Source organism: Electrona antarctica (genome assembly GCF_951216825.1).
Source record: "Electrona antarctica genome assembly, chromosome: 23".
In the NCBI taxonomy this organism is placed as follows: domain Eukaryota; kingdom Metazoa; phylum Chordata; class Actinopteri; order Myctophiformes; family Myctophidae; genus Electrona; species Electrona antarctica.
The window spans coordinates 25,902,716-25,920,078 of record NC_136804.1 but is presented as its reverse complement, the minus strand read 5'-3'; the positions used below and the strand labels follow the sequence as shown (position 1 = coordinate 25,920,078).

Genomic DNA, 17,363 nt, shown 5'->3' with positions numbered 1-17,363 from the left:
CATGGCTGAATGGGTAGAGGTGCTGCCTGGCAAACAGAAGGTCCCACGGTTCAATTCCCTGTTCAATAAATATGATTGCTCGGTAGACAGACAAGGCTCCAGACCTCCCAAAACAAACTGGTCAGGCTCCTACTTGGCCTCACCCCCCGAACCCACCTCACCCCTGCCCACTTTGACAGACTGGAATGGCTAAGGAGTACACCATCTTGCAATGGGTCTGGTCCACAAGATTCGATACACCACCAAGATACCAATGTACCTGTCTAAATACTTCCTTAATGTTAACGAAGTCCACACCCATAACACCAGAGGGAGTGCAACAAACCATGTACAACCCAGATTCAGCACAAACAAGGGACTAAATTCTTTTCTCTCCTATGCCACCAAAATGTAGAATTCCATTAGGACATGCGAATCCCTTGACTCCTTCAAAACCGCTCTCAAAGGACACCTACGGACGGCTGCAATTCGAAACTGGCCCCCGTAAAATCGGAATCCCCACCCCCACTTCCCCTCACTGTATATGTTTCTTTTACCTTTTTACCTCCTTTATGATGAATTCCTGTTCTGTTCTTTGGCTATATAGAAGTGTCTATTTGTACGTCTCTAAATGTTTTGATGAATTGAACAAGGTTAATTAAATATTTCAATCAATCAGCTCTGGAGAGGGAAGTCTGGAGCTCTCTGGTGGAGCTGTTGCTCCCGTGACCCAACTACAGATAAGTAGTTGAAGATGGATGGATGGATGAATAAATATGTAGCAGCCATCAGCTAGGTTGAGGCTGAAATTGAATTCCCCCCATGGGGTTACTAGGGTCTACATTACATAATCTGTCTATCTATCTTACAATTCCAACTCTCCCAGTACAAGCAGTTGTGAGGCAAGTAGCGATGAGTATAGGGGCAGAAGAAGAGTAGGCGATGAAGAGGAAAATGGAGCCAGTGCAGCATTACCAGTACAATGGCTGGTTTACATGTTGGTTCATGTCCTGACATGTTATTCAGGTGTTCATGTCTGTTAGCTGAGTAACAGGGGAAGTGCTGTGAGTCACAACATTTACATTTCATGTGTCACAGACCTCGGTCACATGACCCAGGCTTGGCGGTCCCCCACGCAGTCAGACAGGCTGCTGTAGTAGCAGTGTGTTCTTCCACTAGCGAGAGAGAGAGAGAGACACACTGATGTCTGTGGCTGAAACTAAACACCTGTTGTCAGCCTGCCCTCAGTAAACTATTTTAAAGACAGTTGGCATTCCTGTGTTATCTTTTACACGTGCAAACCCTGTCTTGCACGCGCACACACACACACACACACACACAAACACACACACACACACACACACACACACACACACACACACACACACACACACACACACACACACACACACACACACACACACACACACACACACACACACACACACACACTTTGCAACTACTTTGTACAGCTGCTACATCCTGCTACCCTGAAGAGGGCTCCCTTGTAAAGAGATCTTGTATGTATCTTGAACCTGTATAAAGGTCAAATAAAATAAAACGCACGCACACGCACACACACACACACACACACACACACACACACACACACACACACACACACACACACACACACACACACACACACGGTCAGTGGTAAAGGCCTAATGCTTTCGTACTATTTGGTACTAACAGGATCACTGGAAAAGTCCAGGTTATATTTTTACCGGTATTTGAACAAATTCTCAACTTAAATGAGTCATGCAAAGATCAACAGGGTCATACGACTATTGATCAGAACATTCAGTAGATTAATCAATACTTAGGTAAGATTTCAGTAAACTGATGATTCAATCACTTGACTTCAATCATTGAAGTAAACAATTATCGACTTACTTGGTTATCAACATTTTAAGTAACTATTAATCGTTCTAAAGGGCATAATATAAAATACAAGATAAAGAATTTCAGAAAAAACAACTGAAACTGTATTTTCTTCACAGTTTTGTTTGTGTAGGCTACTTTTGTTTATTTCAATTACAATTATAAAGCAGTTATTTGACCCACTGTAGATCATATATAGCCTATATAATTTTGTTTTACACCATTATTTTACATCCACCATGATACAAATCAATCAATTTGAACTCTATCAATTTCTATGTTTGAACCTGTCGCCCCCACAACATGAGTTATTGAGCCGGCCCATACTATTATAAATATTCTTTATTGAGTAAGGGCACCAAGGGTAAGACTCTGACGTCATTAGGAAGTGTACTCCACTTCTCCATCCCACCCTTACTGAAACATTTCCGCATGACGTCAACGTCAAAGACGAATCCTTGAGGATCCTGATTACAGCCTAAACCAAAACAGATGCACGAACTGAGCCTCACGCGCGTTTAGCTGCTACTTTCTACAGGTTTGTTGTAAACTTATTATTATAGTTAGATAATTTCCTTATTAAAAGTATTGCATCGATTCGTGTACAGTTGCAGTATGTGGGGATTAGATGCGTAGCTCCGGTTCGTTTGTAAACGCGACTGAGGTGTTTGTAGAACGTTTCGTTTGTTTGTTTGCACTAGCCTGGGAACATGCTAGCAGGCCGCGGAGCCTCGTGTTTTCCCGAGTGAAGCGACCCGGAGAGGGAAGCGCCGTGGCTGGCGGGCAGACAGAGATACGCGGACAGAACGCACTGCTGCGCCGGGTGTAGTTGTTGCATTTCTTTCGGGTATTAACAGTCTCTTTTAAACTCTTTAGTCACTTTGCGCGACTAAATTAAATCTTTAAAAACGGATAAGTTCCGCATTTGTGTTAATTTGAGTTGACTGAAATCTCAAAAATGCGTTTTAGAAAACATTTTATTGCACTCCCTATTCAGAGGTAAATGTTACGTCCATTATCTTAATATCTTTGTCTGTCTGCACTTTGTTGGCTGTTAAAGAACACAGCGCACCCACAAGAACCTACTCCCTTCAAATCAAGCCCTGATATAACAACAACGTGCCAGTGCTGAGTGCTGTGCAAGACTGCAAGTAGACTGGAGGTGGAGGGAGGCCGAGTTTGGTTATGCATCGTGTCCTCCCGAGTCGGCCCCAACGCACGAAAATAGCAGACCTACAAGCTCAGTGCGTGTACAGCGCAACGCGCCCTGAGCTTGCAGACCTGCTGTTTACTTTACGGCGTGACGCACCGCGCACGTGCGAAATGTATATGCAGGACAAGCCCGGGCATATCTTTCGTTCTCGCTGACTGTCTCTCGTTTGTGTCGCAGCTGCGTTCACACTGTCGCTGTTGATGTCAAGCGTGTAGAAACAAACATACAACAAATTACAAACACAAAACACACACAGGGAAATAAGTCCGGGGTTCAAAATACAATCCAATTCCATTACCAGTAGGAAGGAGAGAGAGAGGGGGTGAGTGGAATACACACTTTGGTCGTAGAAGCATTCTAGATGTAGTGCCTAGCGGCTACAAAACGTCGCATTGCTTTCTTCGTGTCGCTGGCTTCAATTGAACTGGTAGCTTGCTTCAGTGTGAACGCACTGACTCAGCATGTGTTTACATTATTCCAGTAACCACTAGTTGAGTCAGCGAGTTCACCCAGATGCGTAGTTAATATAACTTATATCCCACTCGTTGGGCTGTAGTTGAGCTAAAAACAAACTATTGTCTCTCTTCATGTAATGCCAAGGCTGAATGCAATATATTAGTAATCTACATTACGTCACGTGTTATTTGAGGTTTAATCTTTTACACATACCGGTAGCGGTTGAGGAAATGCACATAGTTTACCAATTTAAACCCGGACTTCCTATTTTTGGGAAACTCATGAAAGTTTCGAAAATAGCTTAACAATATGTTTATTTTCCCTTTTTACCTCCCATGATGATTTATTTTTGACTATATAGTTGTGTATATTCGTACGTCTCTATATATTCTCTATATGTATATTCTTGTACTTGAAATGTAATTCTGCAAACTGTTAATAAATCAATCACTATATATATATATAATATCTATGGTATAATATCTTTATGGTTCTTGTGACTGAGCTTACATATATTACATAAACTGATGACATAGTATGACTCATAGCAAACTAGCCACGACATGTCTAGACATATTGTATAATGTAGTTATTATACAATTTTATTATATTAAACAATTATATTATACAGTTATAGTATCAATAAACATTTAGTAAGTTTGGAGTTGACTAAACATCCAACAGTGACTAAGCCTTAACATCTAACAGTGACTGTGTGTGTGTGTGTGTGTGTGTGTGTGTGTGTGTGTGTGTGTGTGTGTGTGTGTGTGTGTGTGTGTGTGTGTGTGTGTGTGTGTGTGTGTGTGTGTGTGTGTGTGTGTGTTGTCCTGACATGTCTTGTCAGTGCTACAGACAGTATATAAGCACAGAGCCTTTTAGTCTGTCTCACACTGCTGCACTTTATGTACAGAACTCAGCATGTCTAGGATTTAAGGATTTTTAAGGATGTCTATTTATTTAAACATACTATAGGTAAGAAACCTGTTTGTTTTTGGATGGAGAGGCTATTATTATTTAAGTGCATTTGTTATAACGGTTTCTTTGGGGTTGTTGCTTTTAAAGTGTCTAATTTAATGACTGTGTGAGCTTGACATGATCAGTCCGTTCATCTGATGACTCCTATGCTAAAATCTTTATTTTAATGATTGTATCATTATTGAAGAAAGGACTCCTGCACACAGTGTCTTGTGTTTTTCTTTATTTTGAGTTAAATATATTGATTGGGAACAACAAGGACAACATTTTGCTGCACAGACCTTCATTTGGTTATCTTTCTGACATAATGAAGTCCTATTCTTCCTGTTCCCAACACATTTTTCTTTCTTGGCTAGAGATTAAAATAGGGTGCATTTTGGATCCCAAAACGTAGTTTATAGTTAATAAAACAACGACCTCTGCATCCCCGGGATGCACTACTGTACTACTTTTTATTCTAGTTTGTTTTGCTAGCTTTAGTTATAATAATCATTTCTTCTTCTGTTTTCTACACATTATAACCATATAAAATTAAATGGGAGTTAAATGCTTACTACATTTGTAAAAATGGCAAAATATGACTCCTAACGTTGTTGAAGTGGGAGTGCATCCCGGGACTCATTACATTGAAAACCTATTTACATCACTGCTTAGCAAGTAAAGAGGACGCAATTATTTTGCATATAATCCTCATCGTTTGCATGTTGAAGAATGTTCATCCCTTTTTAGAGGATCTCAATTATACAAGTTCTGCTCCTAATTGTAAAATCCTTTCCTCTGTGTCTTTGTAAGCTTTGATAAAGCATGTAGGCTGTTTAGTCCTAGCATATTAACATAATACATGGTTGTCATCAACAAATACGAATAACACATGTCATCAACAAATTCAAATAGCTATATTTAAAGGTAGTGTAAGTGATTTCCTTTGTTTAATATTAGTGTTCAAAAGTTCTATTGTCATAGTACTCATTGCTATATAGAGTGTTTGTTCAGTAACATTTTCAGGTTGGGATACCAATTTTATCAAATCAGGATAGAGAACTCAGTCAGGATACAGTTAAAACAAGGGGAATTGTAAGTGATGACACAAAGAAATGAGCAGACCAAATTGAAACTGGAACACTATAAAACATTAAGCTGATAATTGGCTACTTTCTCCTGATTGGCTAAATGTTGTCACCTACACAAATTTTCTGTTTATTAAAGAGCTGGAGAGACAGGGAGACCTGTTACTGAATAAACACTATATGATTACTATCAGAATATAGAGATTTAACCGTTTAACAAATAAAAAAAACACCTTTTTAAAGCATGAGGAAAAAAGGAAAAAACAGCAACGGTGTATGATGACCCCTAATGTCAATGGGAATTCATTTCTAACGCCACTTGTAGTTTCTTGATGGATGCTTTTCAGGCCAGTTTTGAAAGAAACCAGTGATTAAGCTATTGATCACAAGTCTCATCCAAGTCAATAAACGTCGGAGTGCCACCCACCACATCCGTGACACTGTTTAACTCTGTGAAATGTACATTTCCTTAAATAAATACAAACAACTATGAAGTGTAGCAGTCAATCATAAGCTAACATACCGGTAGTGTTTTTTATTTGTTTGCAGGTAATTGGAACAGGAAGAAATAAGAATGTCAACCAGCGAAGATCCCCGAAGTAGAGCCCTGAGTGAGGCGGACAGGCAAATGGTAAGTTACTGACTGTCAGTCTGTCCTCCAGAGATGGTGGGATGTTTATGTGTCTAATTTAGTAGTACTGTGTGTGTTAACCCATTTAGACCTGACGTCAGGGAAAAAAACCTATTCTAAATCCTGACAGTTTTCTGAAATACCTCATGTTTCTATATCAGTGGTGCTCAATATTTCATGTCAAGGACCCCAAAAAATACATGTAATTGGCCGCCGACCCCCATCTGAAAATATGTTATTCCAGGACCAGCTCAGAAGCAAAGATTTGAGTTAAAACCGTTATAATATTCAAAGATTTGTGCCGCGTTTTCACGATTTTTCAAAAATGGCTATGAGCTTGTAGATCTGCTATTTTTCAATAGCTAAAGTATATGCTTAAAACACCAAAAGGGGTTCCTGCCCAGAATGGGTTAACAGTGTTGTGTATGTACAGTATACATGAAGCTGTGTGTGAAATTTACTTTTGAGCTCTCCTTCCAAGCGGGGATTGGTTATTATAATGTATTATATGGATCAATCAGGGTGTCTGTTGAGGCAAAACGGAGTGGGAGACAGACGTTTATTATGAGGTCATGGGGGAGAAGTACATGATATACACAGGTTGTCAAGTAGTTATCTGACACAACTGTAAATCCAAAGCCAGCATGCAGTGGCATCTTAGTTCTATGATCTCTAGATGGTTGGGACAGAATCAAAAGGACAAAGATGAATAACACCCTCAGGTCAATTCTTGTCACAAGACAGCTTCTTACACATGATAACACATGACAACGAAACAGTAGGGTACTCTAGGGCTGGAGGTTATCGTCTCTTTTTGGTGGAAAAAAGTACTTGTCCAACACTGTTACTTTTCAGGATTCAAATTATTCTGTAATACATTATATGTATATTCTTCTTTGTAAATGAAAATACTTAAATATTGCCATGACCACTTTTTATGCCAATGCTAATATACCTGTAATTCGATATTATCAATATTTTCTCTTGAAATATTCTATAGAGAAAATTGTGAGTATTGCGATAGGGTTAGAGTAACAGTGTTGTGAGTAGGTTGTGTGTGTGCATATGTATATAAGTACTTTTATAGACTAACTATTGTGTGTGTGTGTAGGTCCGACCTACGGTAGAATTTAGTGCTCTGCTCAAACATGCGGGAGCTACTAAAGATATCCTCAGTTTCAGAGAGGTAAGGAAACAATCATTTAATCTCCTTGATTAATGATGGAAATACTCAAGTAAAGTAACCTAAAGTTGTGCAGATATAGCATAGCTGCTCAACTCCTCTCCTCCCCTCCCCTCTCCAGGTGATGTACTACCTGGGTCAGTATATAATGAAGAAGCAGCTTTATGACCAGACGGACCTGCACATTGTGCACTGTTCCCAGGATGCACTGGGGAAAGTCCTGGGCGTTGAGAGCTTCTCCGTGAAAGAAACAGGGTAACGCACGCACGCACACACACACACACACACACACACACACACAGTTATGGGCAGCATGTTTGGATATCTGCGTTTCATGGGTTGTGAACATAAATACTTGTTCTATTGCTGACCAATAATGTCTCTGGCTGGCATCATGATAATGTTCTGATCACAATAAATATTTTTTCAGGCCTCTGTATTCAATGATTACGAAGAACCTGGTGCTTGTCAGAACCCAAGGTAGCTCCTCTCCTCTCCTCTGCTCTTTGTACGTTCTATTTAAAACATTTAATTGAATGTGCATCTTTACATTCTACTAACTCTGTCTGTCTCTCTGTCAGAGCCTTCCAATGCCCCTCAACAACACAGCCACAGTCACCTTGACAGACCACCTGAAGTCAAAATCCAAGGTAGCTACTAACTCCTCTCCCCCATATTTAAAATATTGAGTTGAATGCACAGCTTTACATTCTTCTGTCTGTCTGTCTGTTAGAGTCTTCTTGTCCTGCCACTCAACAAAACAGCCACAGTCAGCCAGATAGACCACCTGAGGTGAGACACACACACGTGCGCACACACACATATTTGAGATGTTAGAAAATGTAATGCTGCCCTGAGTACACTTTCAACAAGTGCACTAATTATGACAACATGACATTCGTCTATCTATCTAGGACTCCGATGCAGACAGTACCCATTCCACTTCGGGCAGCAGGAGGCGATGGAGGAGTGAGCCAGGTCAGTTTATTGTCAGCGGTATTCATTCAGGTTGTGTTTAAACCGGATCCAGGTCAGTTGGTTCTCATATCACCACTGTCGGGCAGAAACCATTTAGGTCCATATTACGTTTTTGTGTGTTTTTTTTTGTAAATTAATGCCTTACTTCGTCATACTAAAGTATCACCCAAAAATAGCCGATGCAAGCTCACAAGGTGATGGGTCATTGAATATTTAACCAATGGAATGTGTTAATAAAAGCTTGTGAGTCACTAAATAGTAACTATATTTGATCCATTGGAACACAGATTTATTCCCCCCCCATTTCCTGAAAAGTAAGGTTTCCCACCCGACAGTGACAATATTCAGTCATTCGTGTTGATGTGTTCATCAGGTCCATCTCAACGTGGTGATGATGACGACAGTGGTGAAGACGAAGAAAGTGACATGAAGAGGAGGAGAGCTGACAGTTACTCCTTGACATTCGACCACAGTATGTCCTGGTGTGTGATAGAGGAGTTGAGGAACGGACAAGACCGAGTCCGACACAGCAGCCAGTCTTCTGAGGCCCACAGCTATGTAGTGAGTCACACACACACACACACAAATGAGAACATTAAATTAATTTAATAGATTAATCAATTAGGAACCGCCTACTAATTTAGCTTATAACATTACTTCCACAGTCGGTACGACACGTCTTGGTTGACATTTGTTCCTCCGGATTTATTGACTGATAGACAAGCACATAGATAGATCAATAGATACATGCCACTAAAGCTATAAGAAGAAGAAAGAGCAATTCCATTGTGTGTGTGTGCGTGTGTGTGTGTGTGTGTGTGTGTAGTCGAACAGGTCAGACAGGTCAGACCACTTCAGTGTGGAGTTTGAGGTCGAGTCCAACGACACTGATGATGTTGATGATGACGACGTTGATGAAGACACGTCACTCTCCGATGATGACCAGGTACACACACACACACACACACACACACACACACACACTACAAGATAACCACTTTGAGTGGTTATGTTAAAGAATAACAGCACTTAATTGTGTTCTGTTGTGGTGTTGTTATGTTGGTACTGTGTTCAGTGTAGTGTAGTTACTTTGTAATTACATTGTGGATTACATTGTGTTATATTCGCCATGCCACTTACTTACACTTACTTACTTTTCTGTCAGGTGTATGAGGTGACCATCTATGAGGAGGACACTGATGAAGACACAGAAATCACAGAAGCAGTAAGTATGCACACACACGCACACACACACACACACACACACACACACACACACACACACACACACACACACACACACACACACACACACACACACACACACACACACACACACACAAACACACATGGTGCATAATAATGATAAACCATAAATGATTAATACAAACATAACACACCCATAGAGATATGTTTCTTAAAAGTAGATGATTATTTCTGATTAAAGGCAGAGTAAGTGATGTTCTTTGTTAAAACAGAAAGTGTTTTGTTAAACGGTTAAAGCTCCATATTGTGATGGTAATTAATCACTGCTATAGAGTTTTGTTCAGTAAGAGGGGTCTTCTGTCTCTAAAGCTCTAACAGAAAATACTTAAAAAAAAAAAAACTCAAATCTATGCTTCTGGGGGGTCCCTGAAACAACATTTTCAGATGGGGGTCGGCGGCCAATTTCATATCATTTTTGGGGTTGACATGAACTGGTTTGAAAACCACTGACAGAAAAATGGGTTTTTCAGAAAATGTCATGATTTAGAAATCTGTCCTAAATGGGTTAATCACTTCTAATTTCACTTGTTTATCCTTCATCCTGTATGAGTTCTCTCTCCTTCCTGATTGAATAACATTGTAATCCTGACCCTGAAAATGCATTTTCTGTTTATTAAAGTGCTGAAGAGATGGGGAAACTCCTGTTACTGAACAAACACTCTATACTAATAACAGAATATTGAGCTATATAACACTAAGTTTAACAAAAGAAAATAACTTACTTTGCCTTAATTGGAGCAGGTCGCTTCTACATGTGGCTCTGTGGGTGTTTGTATGTATGTGTATGCATGAGTACGGCATAAACGGCTGTGACTGACACAAATCTGCAGCTAATTACATTAAACACACACAGGAGGCACAGTGCACCATGCGTTACTCCTCCTTTCTGCACAAGAGTTGATCCAAGACCCGGTTCGGATGTGCTGTGATTGGCCAGTAGTCGCTTTGTTTTGTTTGTTTTGCCTAATCTTAATCTTAACCATAACCTGAATAAAACTATGCCTAGCGTTAACCCTTAACCTGAGCAAAACTATGCCTAACCATAACCTAAGATTAGGATTACTAACCTTAACCTGAGTGTCCAGGTGGCCCTTGCCTTTGAGATACAAGGCAAGGGCACCACCAACTGGGCGTATGTGTAGCATGGCTTGGAATTACTGGGAGCGGGCGCAGTACTTAGTTCAGACTAGTCATTGTTCGCTAACCTTAACGCATGTTCGCCAACCATAATCCCGTCATTTTCTGCACGTCGGACTATTGACATGTCGGAAAAGCGTACACACCCCCTGGGGGCTCATATTATAGGAGTGGTGCGCCGCCTCAGCAATTTATCTCCCAGGGGTCTATCGCATTGTAATGGGGATAGAGTTCTGCGTTCTCAGATGATGCAGACGATAAGCCTCTCCGACCTACTTGCTTAACCTTAAAACTAACTTTAATCGTAACCTTAACACCAGTAAAATTATAACTACCCCTTAATCCTAATTTAACCTCAGTAAAACTATGCCTAACATTAATCCTAACCTTAACCTCAGTGAAACTATGCCTAACCTTAATCCTACTTATTTGTAGGAAGGGGACAGTGCCCTTCCTGCATTCAGCCAATCACAAGCGGGTAGGGGTATTGCTTGGTATAACACTGGTGTCAGAGTAATCTAGTAAGAGTGGCGACACGCTTTGATCTCACCGCAAAGCGGGGTGCTATGGGCTATAGTTCCAAACATTGGAACTATCCCATTGAGATAGAATGAGCACTTCCGCATTCCGTTGTTACAATGGGAGTCAACGCTAGTGTCGCCACTCTCCTACTAGATTACTCTGGTGTAGGCTAAAATGATGCATGAACCACACATCACACACACGCTCCTCAGACACGCTTTGTGTAGTGTACACACACACACACACACACACACACACAGGGGTGTATGGGAGGATATTATGCATGTTGGAATGTTCTTTTTTTACATTTATAATATAGGATTTTATATTATTATAGGATGTTGGGACCTACATTGATTTTATAGTATGTTAGGATGATTCTACATTTATATTTTATTGTATGTTTACATTATAGTATGATGTTATGATTATACATTGATATTATGGGATGTTTATACATTTATATTATAGGATGGTTTGTTTTACTTTGCTATTGTGGGGTGGGTTTACGTTGATGACACAATGTAATCCGGCACACACATCAAAGGCACCGCTTACTTCATACTGAGTGATTTTAAATATTTATTACATATGTTTCTTAGAAATGTAATAAAATATGCTACTTAAATATACTGTATATAAGCTTCGGTGATCTCTGCATCGCAGTGAAATTAAATCAATGAATGATCATATAGACAGCAGGGCTGTATTTTACTCAGGATTTAACTGATTCGAATCGGATTCAGGATTTTAAGTCTGAATGTTAATAGATCTACATATATGACAATTTATTTCAATTGACGATAATCCATCAGACTGCATGTGTAGTGCTGTCAGTTCTGAGCAAAGAGACACTACCCTTACGCTAGAGCATGGTTTCCATGTCATAAATATGAACTTGGGGCCCGGGCGGCTGGCGTAGCCGTCTGGGCACCTTGGCTGGTAATCCAGTCTGGCAGTGTGCCGCAGGTTCAACTCCCGATCCCGACGGCCTTTACTGTGTGTCAATCCCCCATCTCTCTCCCCATTTCCTGTCAGCCTACTGTATACGGTAACAAGACAACTCACCCCTAAACTCACTTTTGGTGAGTTGTCCAGACAACTCACCCCTAAACGTGAAGACATCTCACCCCTGCTTTTTTAGGGGTGAGATGTCTTCACTTTCTGGGGTGAGATGTCTTCACTTTTGGCCACTTTCGGGGTGAGATGTCTTCACGTTTAGGGGTGAGTTGTCAGGACAACTCACCAAAAGTCTGACTGAATATGTAGCCTTTGAGCTATACTTTACTGAATATTTCACAAGAATATAACACAAGAGTCAAATGTAATGTAGTTTATTTAAATATAGAAACATTGTAAACAAAGTTCAAACAGCAGTTTGTACAAAAAATATAAAAAAAGGTAAACATCAAAAGTTTAGAAAAACATCAGTTTGTACAAAAAAATATAGAAAAAAGTTAAGTATAGAAAAAATGTAAACTAAAAAATATAGTAAAAAGTTGTCATAAAAAAAAAAAAACATCAGTTTGCTACAAAAACACTAAAAAGTTGTCATATCTACAAAAAGAAAGAAAAAAGTTGTGCTGTGTGCAGTGCAGTGTGCTGAACCATTTTGGTCAAAAGTTGTGCACTAAAAAGTTGTCATATCTACAAAAAGAAAGAAAAAAGTTGTGCTGTGTGCAGTGTGCTGTCCCATTTTGGTCAAAAGTTGTGCACTAAAAAGTTGTCATATCTACAAAAAGAAAGAAAAAAGTTGTGCAGTGCAGTGTGCAGTGTGCTGTCCCATTTTGGTCAAAAGTTGTGCAGTGCAGTGTGCTCATCTCCACACTGGGGCATTCAATTCAGATGTAATTCAGTCAGTATAGGCCTATTAGAACTGTGATTGATTGATCATGCGTCCGTTGTGCGTCTAATTAGCAACTTTGTACAGCCGTCAGACTCTGCCTTTGAAGCGCAAACATTATCCACAAACGACCCCCCCCCCCTCAATGCTGCATAGAGAGAGAGAGAGAGAGAGAGAGAGACGCTCTACTCCTTACAAGTGTTTCACCGGATTTTACTGTTAAATAAATAAATAATTAGCCGTGACTGCGCACGTCTGTAGGAACCGATAGTTAGATCCGAAATTGAATTATGCCTACTGTAATGGGTGCCACGGAAAGTACAGACAACTCACCCCGCAATGTCAGAAAGTGAAGACAGCTCACCCCGGAAAGTAAAGACATCTCACCGGGGTGAGATGTCTTCACTTTCCGGGGTGAGCTGTCTTCACTTTCCGGGGTGAGCTGTCCGGGGTGAGCTGTCCGGACAACTCACCCCGACATGTCAAAAAGTGAAGACAACTCACCGGGGTGAGATGTCTCGTATTCCTGTATACCTATCCCTCCAATAAAATGGTGAAAGCCACAAAAAATATCTTAAAAAACAAACAACAAACAAACAAATATATGAACTTTGATCAAAATCTTGCGTTTAATCCATATGCGTTTTTTTGAAAAACAGCAGAGACACCAGAGCTAACTGACGCTATAGTAGGAAGAAATCAACAGGCAAAACCAACAAATGAATCAAATAAGACAATGGCGCCTTTGACTGACTATACACATTTTGTGTGAATGTGCGTGTGTGTGTGAATGTCAGGACTATTGGAGGTGTCTTAAATGTGAAGAGCTGAATCCACCATTGCCGAGAAATTGTAACCGTTGCTGGTCTTTACGTCAGGATTGGCTGCGAGAGGTGTTACCCCGTGCAACTCCCAGCACTAACCCCAGTCCCCTGCCCCCCACACCCTCCCCTGGACCCCCCAAATCGGCATCAGCAGAATGTCCAGGTAACAAATGTGTGATATTTAATATTGTCGCTGTCGGGACAAAACCTTGTATCCCCATATTTCAACTTGGAATGTTTCTTCCATCATTTTCTTCGCTGACCATTTGGTTGCCCGGCGCGTATGTTTGTGCTGAACTCAAGCTTGTGACTAAATGATGACAACATTGGATCCATTGGAACTTTTTAAAGTAACGCTTGTGGACATATGAGGTTTCTGCCCGACAGCAACGGTATTCATTGTGTTCTCAATATTGGACAGGAATTAAACTTGTGAATAGCAGGTTTTCAATTTAAGTCCTAAAAGTACGGTAGGTATTGTATAACATTCATAGACAGCTGATTTATTTAATTTTGTGTGCCATTTGATTACAGCCTATTTCATCGGGGAGGAGTAGTATATTTTCATTATTACAGCTTAATTTCATATAATGGTTTGCCCACACAACGCAACATCGCCGTCATCCAAAGTGGTCCACCTCCATTTTAATGGATGGGATCAAAAATCTTAAAACGTGAATAACTCTTAATCTAAATCAATGATTCCAATTCTAACAAAAGATTATGTTTTTGACGGCCCATCGCGGTCCCGTCGTGTTAGAAGTAATCATACCTCCGTGGTTGTCGATCCTCCCGCGGGTGTTTTGGCTTCATGCTATATTATATCTAGCACAAACAAAGATGGTGTCGTGTCACCTTGAAAACTTGGAGTTTTCCACATTTCGCCAGTAGGTAGTGGCATCTTCAACGTTGGATAGCCTTACTGGGGGCTTGCCTATAATCGGTGGCTTAATGTATCAAAATGTAGCAACCTTTAGCTTGTTTGGCTAACGGCCGATGTAATCTACCTAAAACCGGCCGGGCCCCCTGTCAGGTGAAAAGAAGCAGCTTGGACTTCTCATGCATAGAAGGAAGCATGAGGTCAGTCCGCTGATTAACTAGAAAAAATTATAATTGCTTTCCGTCCTTTCTCCTCTAGGTGTTGAGGATGAGGGAATTGATGTCCCTGACGGGAGGAGAACCTGCACTCCCCTCCCTCCACGTGAGACTCCATCCCCCGGTCCGTCGTCCCAGGAGTTTTCACAGACCTCCATTTCACAGACCTCACAGGCCTCGACCATCTCTGCTCCTCCTTCCCTGAACCCCTCCATCCCACCCCCCTCCTCTCTTACCTCTCTTGCCGCAGATCCCGGCTCGGACCTGTGTGTGATATGCCAGTCCGAGCCCAAAAACGGCTGCATAGTCCACGGAAAGACTGGACATCTGATGGCCTGCTTCAAGTGTGCGAGGAAGCTGAAGAGGCGCAACAAAGTGTGCCCGGTCTGCCGGGAGCCAATTCAGATGGTGGTCAAAACATTCTTCTGTTGATCTCATCAGAAGCAGAACTCCTTGGAGGCAGAGGTGGACATTTACTTAAGTAAATCTGTTCTTAGGTACAAATGTTGTACTCAAGTCAGTACTTAAGTACACATTTTGTACTTAAGTACAGTACTTAAAAGTAGAAATTCTGTACTTAACTGTCCACCTCTGCTTGGAGGAGAGTAATATTGATGTAAGAGTAACTAGTTCCATTTTAGTTACTCTTAGTTTGTTTTTCTACAAGAGACGTAGGAAAATCGAGATTTGCTGTTTTTGCAGTTTTCTTGTTCAACTGTTTTTGGCAGTTTTATTTTGTTTTGAATTGGGCTGGGTATATATATAATTATATATATATATATCGACTACATCGATATTTGATATGAGACTTTTTTTATTTACGAGAAATTTTATTTGGGGGGGGTTTAATCACTGGCCATGGTTTTATACTTGGTGTAATTGTACAAGAAATTGTGAAAATAGCCGATCTACAAGCTCCCAATGCATCACATCATCGACGTGTGAGCTTGTAGATCAGCTATTTTAACTTTTTCTTTTTTTGAAAATTTAAATAAATGTCACAATACAATGGGTAATATCAATGTTGAGTTCTTTAATTTAAAAAAAAATGTTTGTCCATATCGCCCCAGCCCTGTTGTACAGTTTGTACATTGTACACACAGTTTGTGTGATGTTTAAATGTATATTTGTTTTTGAAGAGTTTTTTTTATTTATTGTATATTTAAAGTATATTTAAAGTAGTAGTTCACCCAAAAAATTGCCTATTTTCTATCAATTACAAACCCCATGAAGCCTTGAAATGCCTTGAGTTTTTTTGGAATGTGACAAAAAGATTAAGATCTCCATGAATTCAAGACTTCTTGGGGTGTGTTATTGTTAAAAGAATAAGTGATATTTTGAGTGAACTACTACTTCAAAGTTCCGAAATTTATATAAAAAATAAAAGTTCAAAGTTAAAGTTCCCAAATCTCTTTATTGAATTTATTTAAATAAAATGGAGATGCACATCGAGACTGGCATAGAGGAGTAATGGAAGAACCTAGAAGATTTGCACGTACTGTGACATGATATGAGAATGAGTTCCATCTTATTTTCTACTATCTTAAATGAGCTGAGGCAAACTTTATTTAATAGATGCAAAAACATGGTAGGGAAATGGGTAGGTAAAAGAAACATTTAGGCAAAGTCAAATGACTCCCCAGGGACCGTAATGTATTTGTTTTGGAATAACGCATAATGCTGGTAAGTCTGGTAATGAATTCCTTAATACAATTCTTCACCAATGTGTTTGTAAAGGTGTCTCACAAAGCCTCACAAAGTGTCTCCCTATGCCTAGGGGAATCTGTGACAGCTACTGAAAGTTGGGTATGCAGGCATTAGGCAAAATATATTTCTGCTTGAAGTAGCATGTGAGGGGTCATAGTTTTATTCATGATTCTGAATCCATTGCAAGCATTTGTTTTGCATGAAAAACACTCCTTGGGCTAAAAACAGCCATATCCACTTTTCATGTGATCCCATATGTGATGACTGCTACTAGCCGTTTTTAGCCCAATGAGTGTTTTTCGTGCAAAACAAATGCTGGAACCAGTTGTTAAAAGTGATTCCCATTTCCCAGGTAACACTATATGGCAGTTACAAGTGTAGTCCACTAGATGGCAGCCCTACTCCATCAATAATGTTATTGTCAGCCCTTGGTTCCATTTGTACACTCGAATTTTACAAGATAGATTGGGGTCCTAGGAGTATTATTATTAATAATTAATAATAATTAGTATTACATCAAAATAAAAGTTATATTTGTTGCACACGCTTATTTTAGGATTTAAACTCGCTAGATTAGCTAGACCAGTGGTTCCCAAAGTGGGG

At 40.1% G+C, this 17,363-nt stretch overlaps 1 protein-coding gene across 4 annotated transcripts; it reads left to right on the top strand.

The window, feature by feature from the left end:
• Positions 1–2,290: 2,290 nt before the first annotated feature.
• On the top strand, positions 2,291–16,452 carry mdm2 (MDM2 proto-oncogene). 4 transcript variants are annotated; one of them, XM_079494910.1, is made up of 13 exons: positions 2,291–2,401; positions 6,124–6,205; positions 7,317–7,391; positions 7,510–7,643; positions 7,819–7,868; positions 7,970–8,038; positions 8,122–8,180; positions 8,303–8,366; positions 8,740–8,927; positions 9,193–9,312; positions 9,532–9,591; positions 14,013–14,121; positions 15,097–16,452. In XM_079494910.1, exons 2-13 carry the CDS (start codon positions 6,149–6,151, stop codon positions 15,483–15,485), a joined length of 1,374 nt encoding a protein of 457 aa, XP_079351036.1. In that variant the 5' UTR covers positions 2,291–2,401; positions 6,124–6,148; the 3' UTR covers positions 15,486–16,452. The 4 variants fall into 4 exon arrangements, with proteins under 4 accessions (XP_079351036.1, XP_079351033.1, XP_079351035.1 ...); XM_079494907.1 differs by having other exon boundaries at positions 2,293–2,401; positions 13,932–14,121; XM_079494909.1 differs by lacking the exon at positions 2,291–2,401 and adding an exon at positions 2,547–2,710 and having other exon boundaries at positions 13,932–14,121.
• The last annotated feature ends 911 nt before the right edge of the window (positions 16,453–17,363 follow it).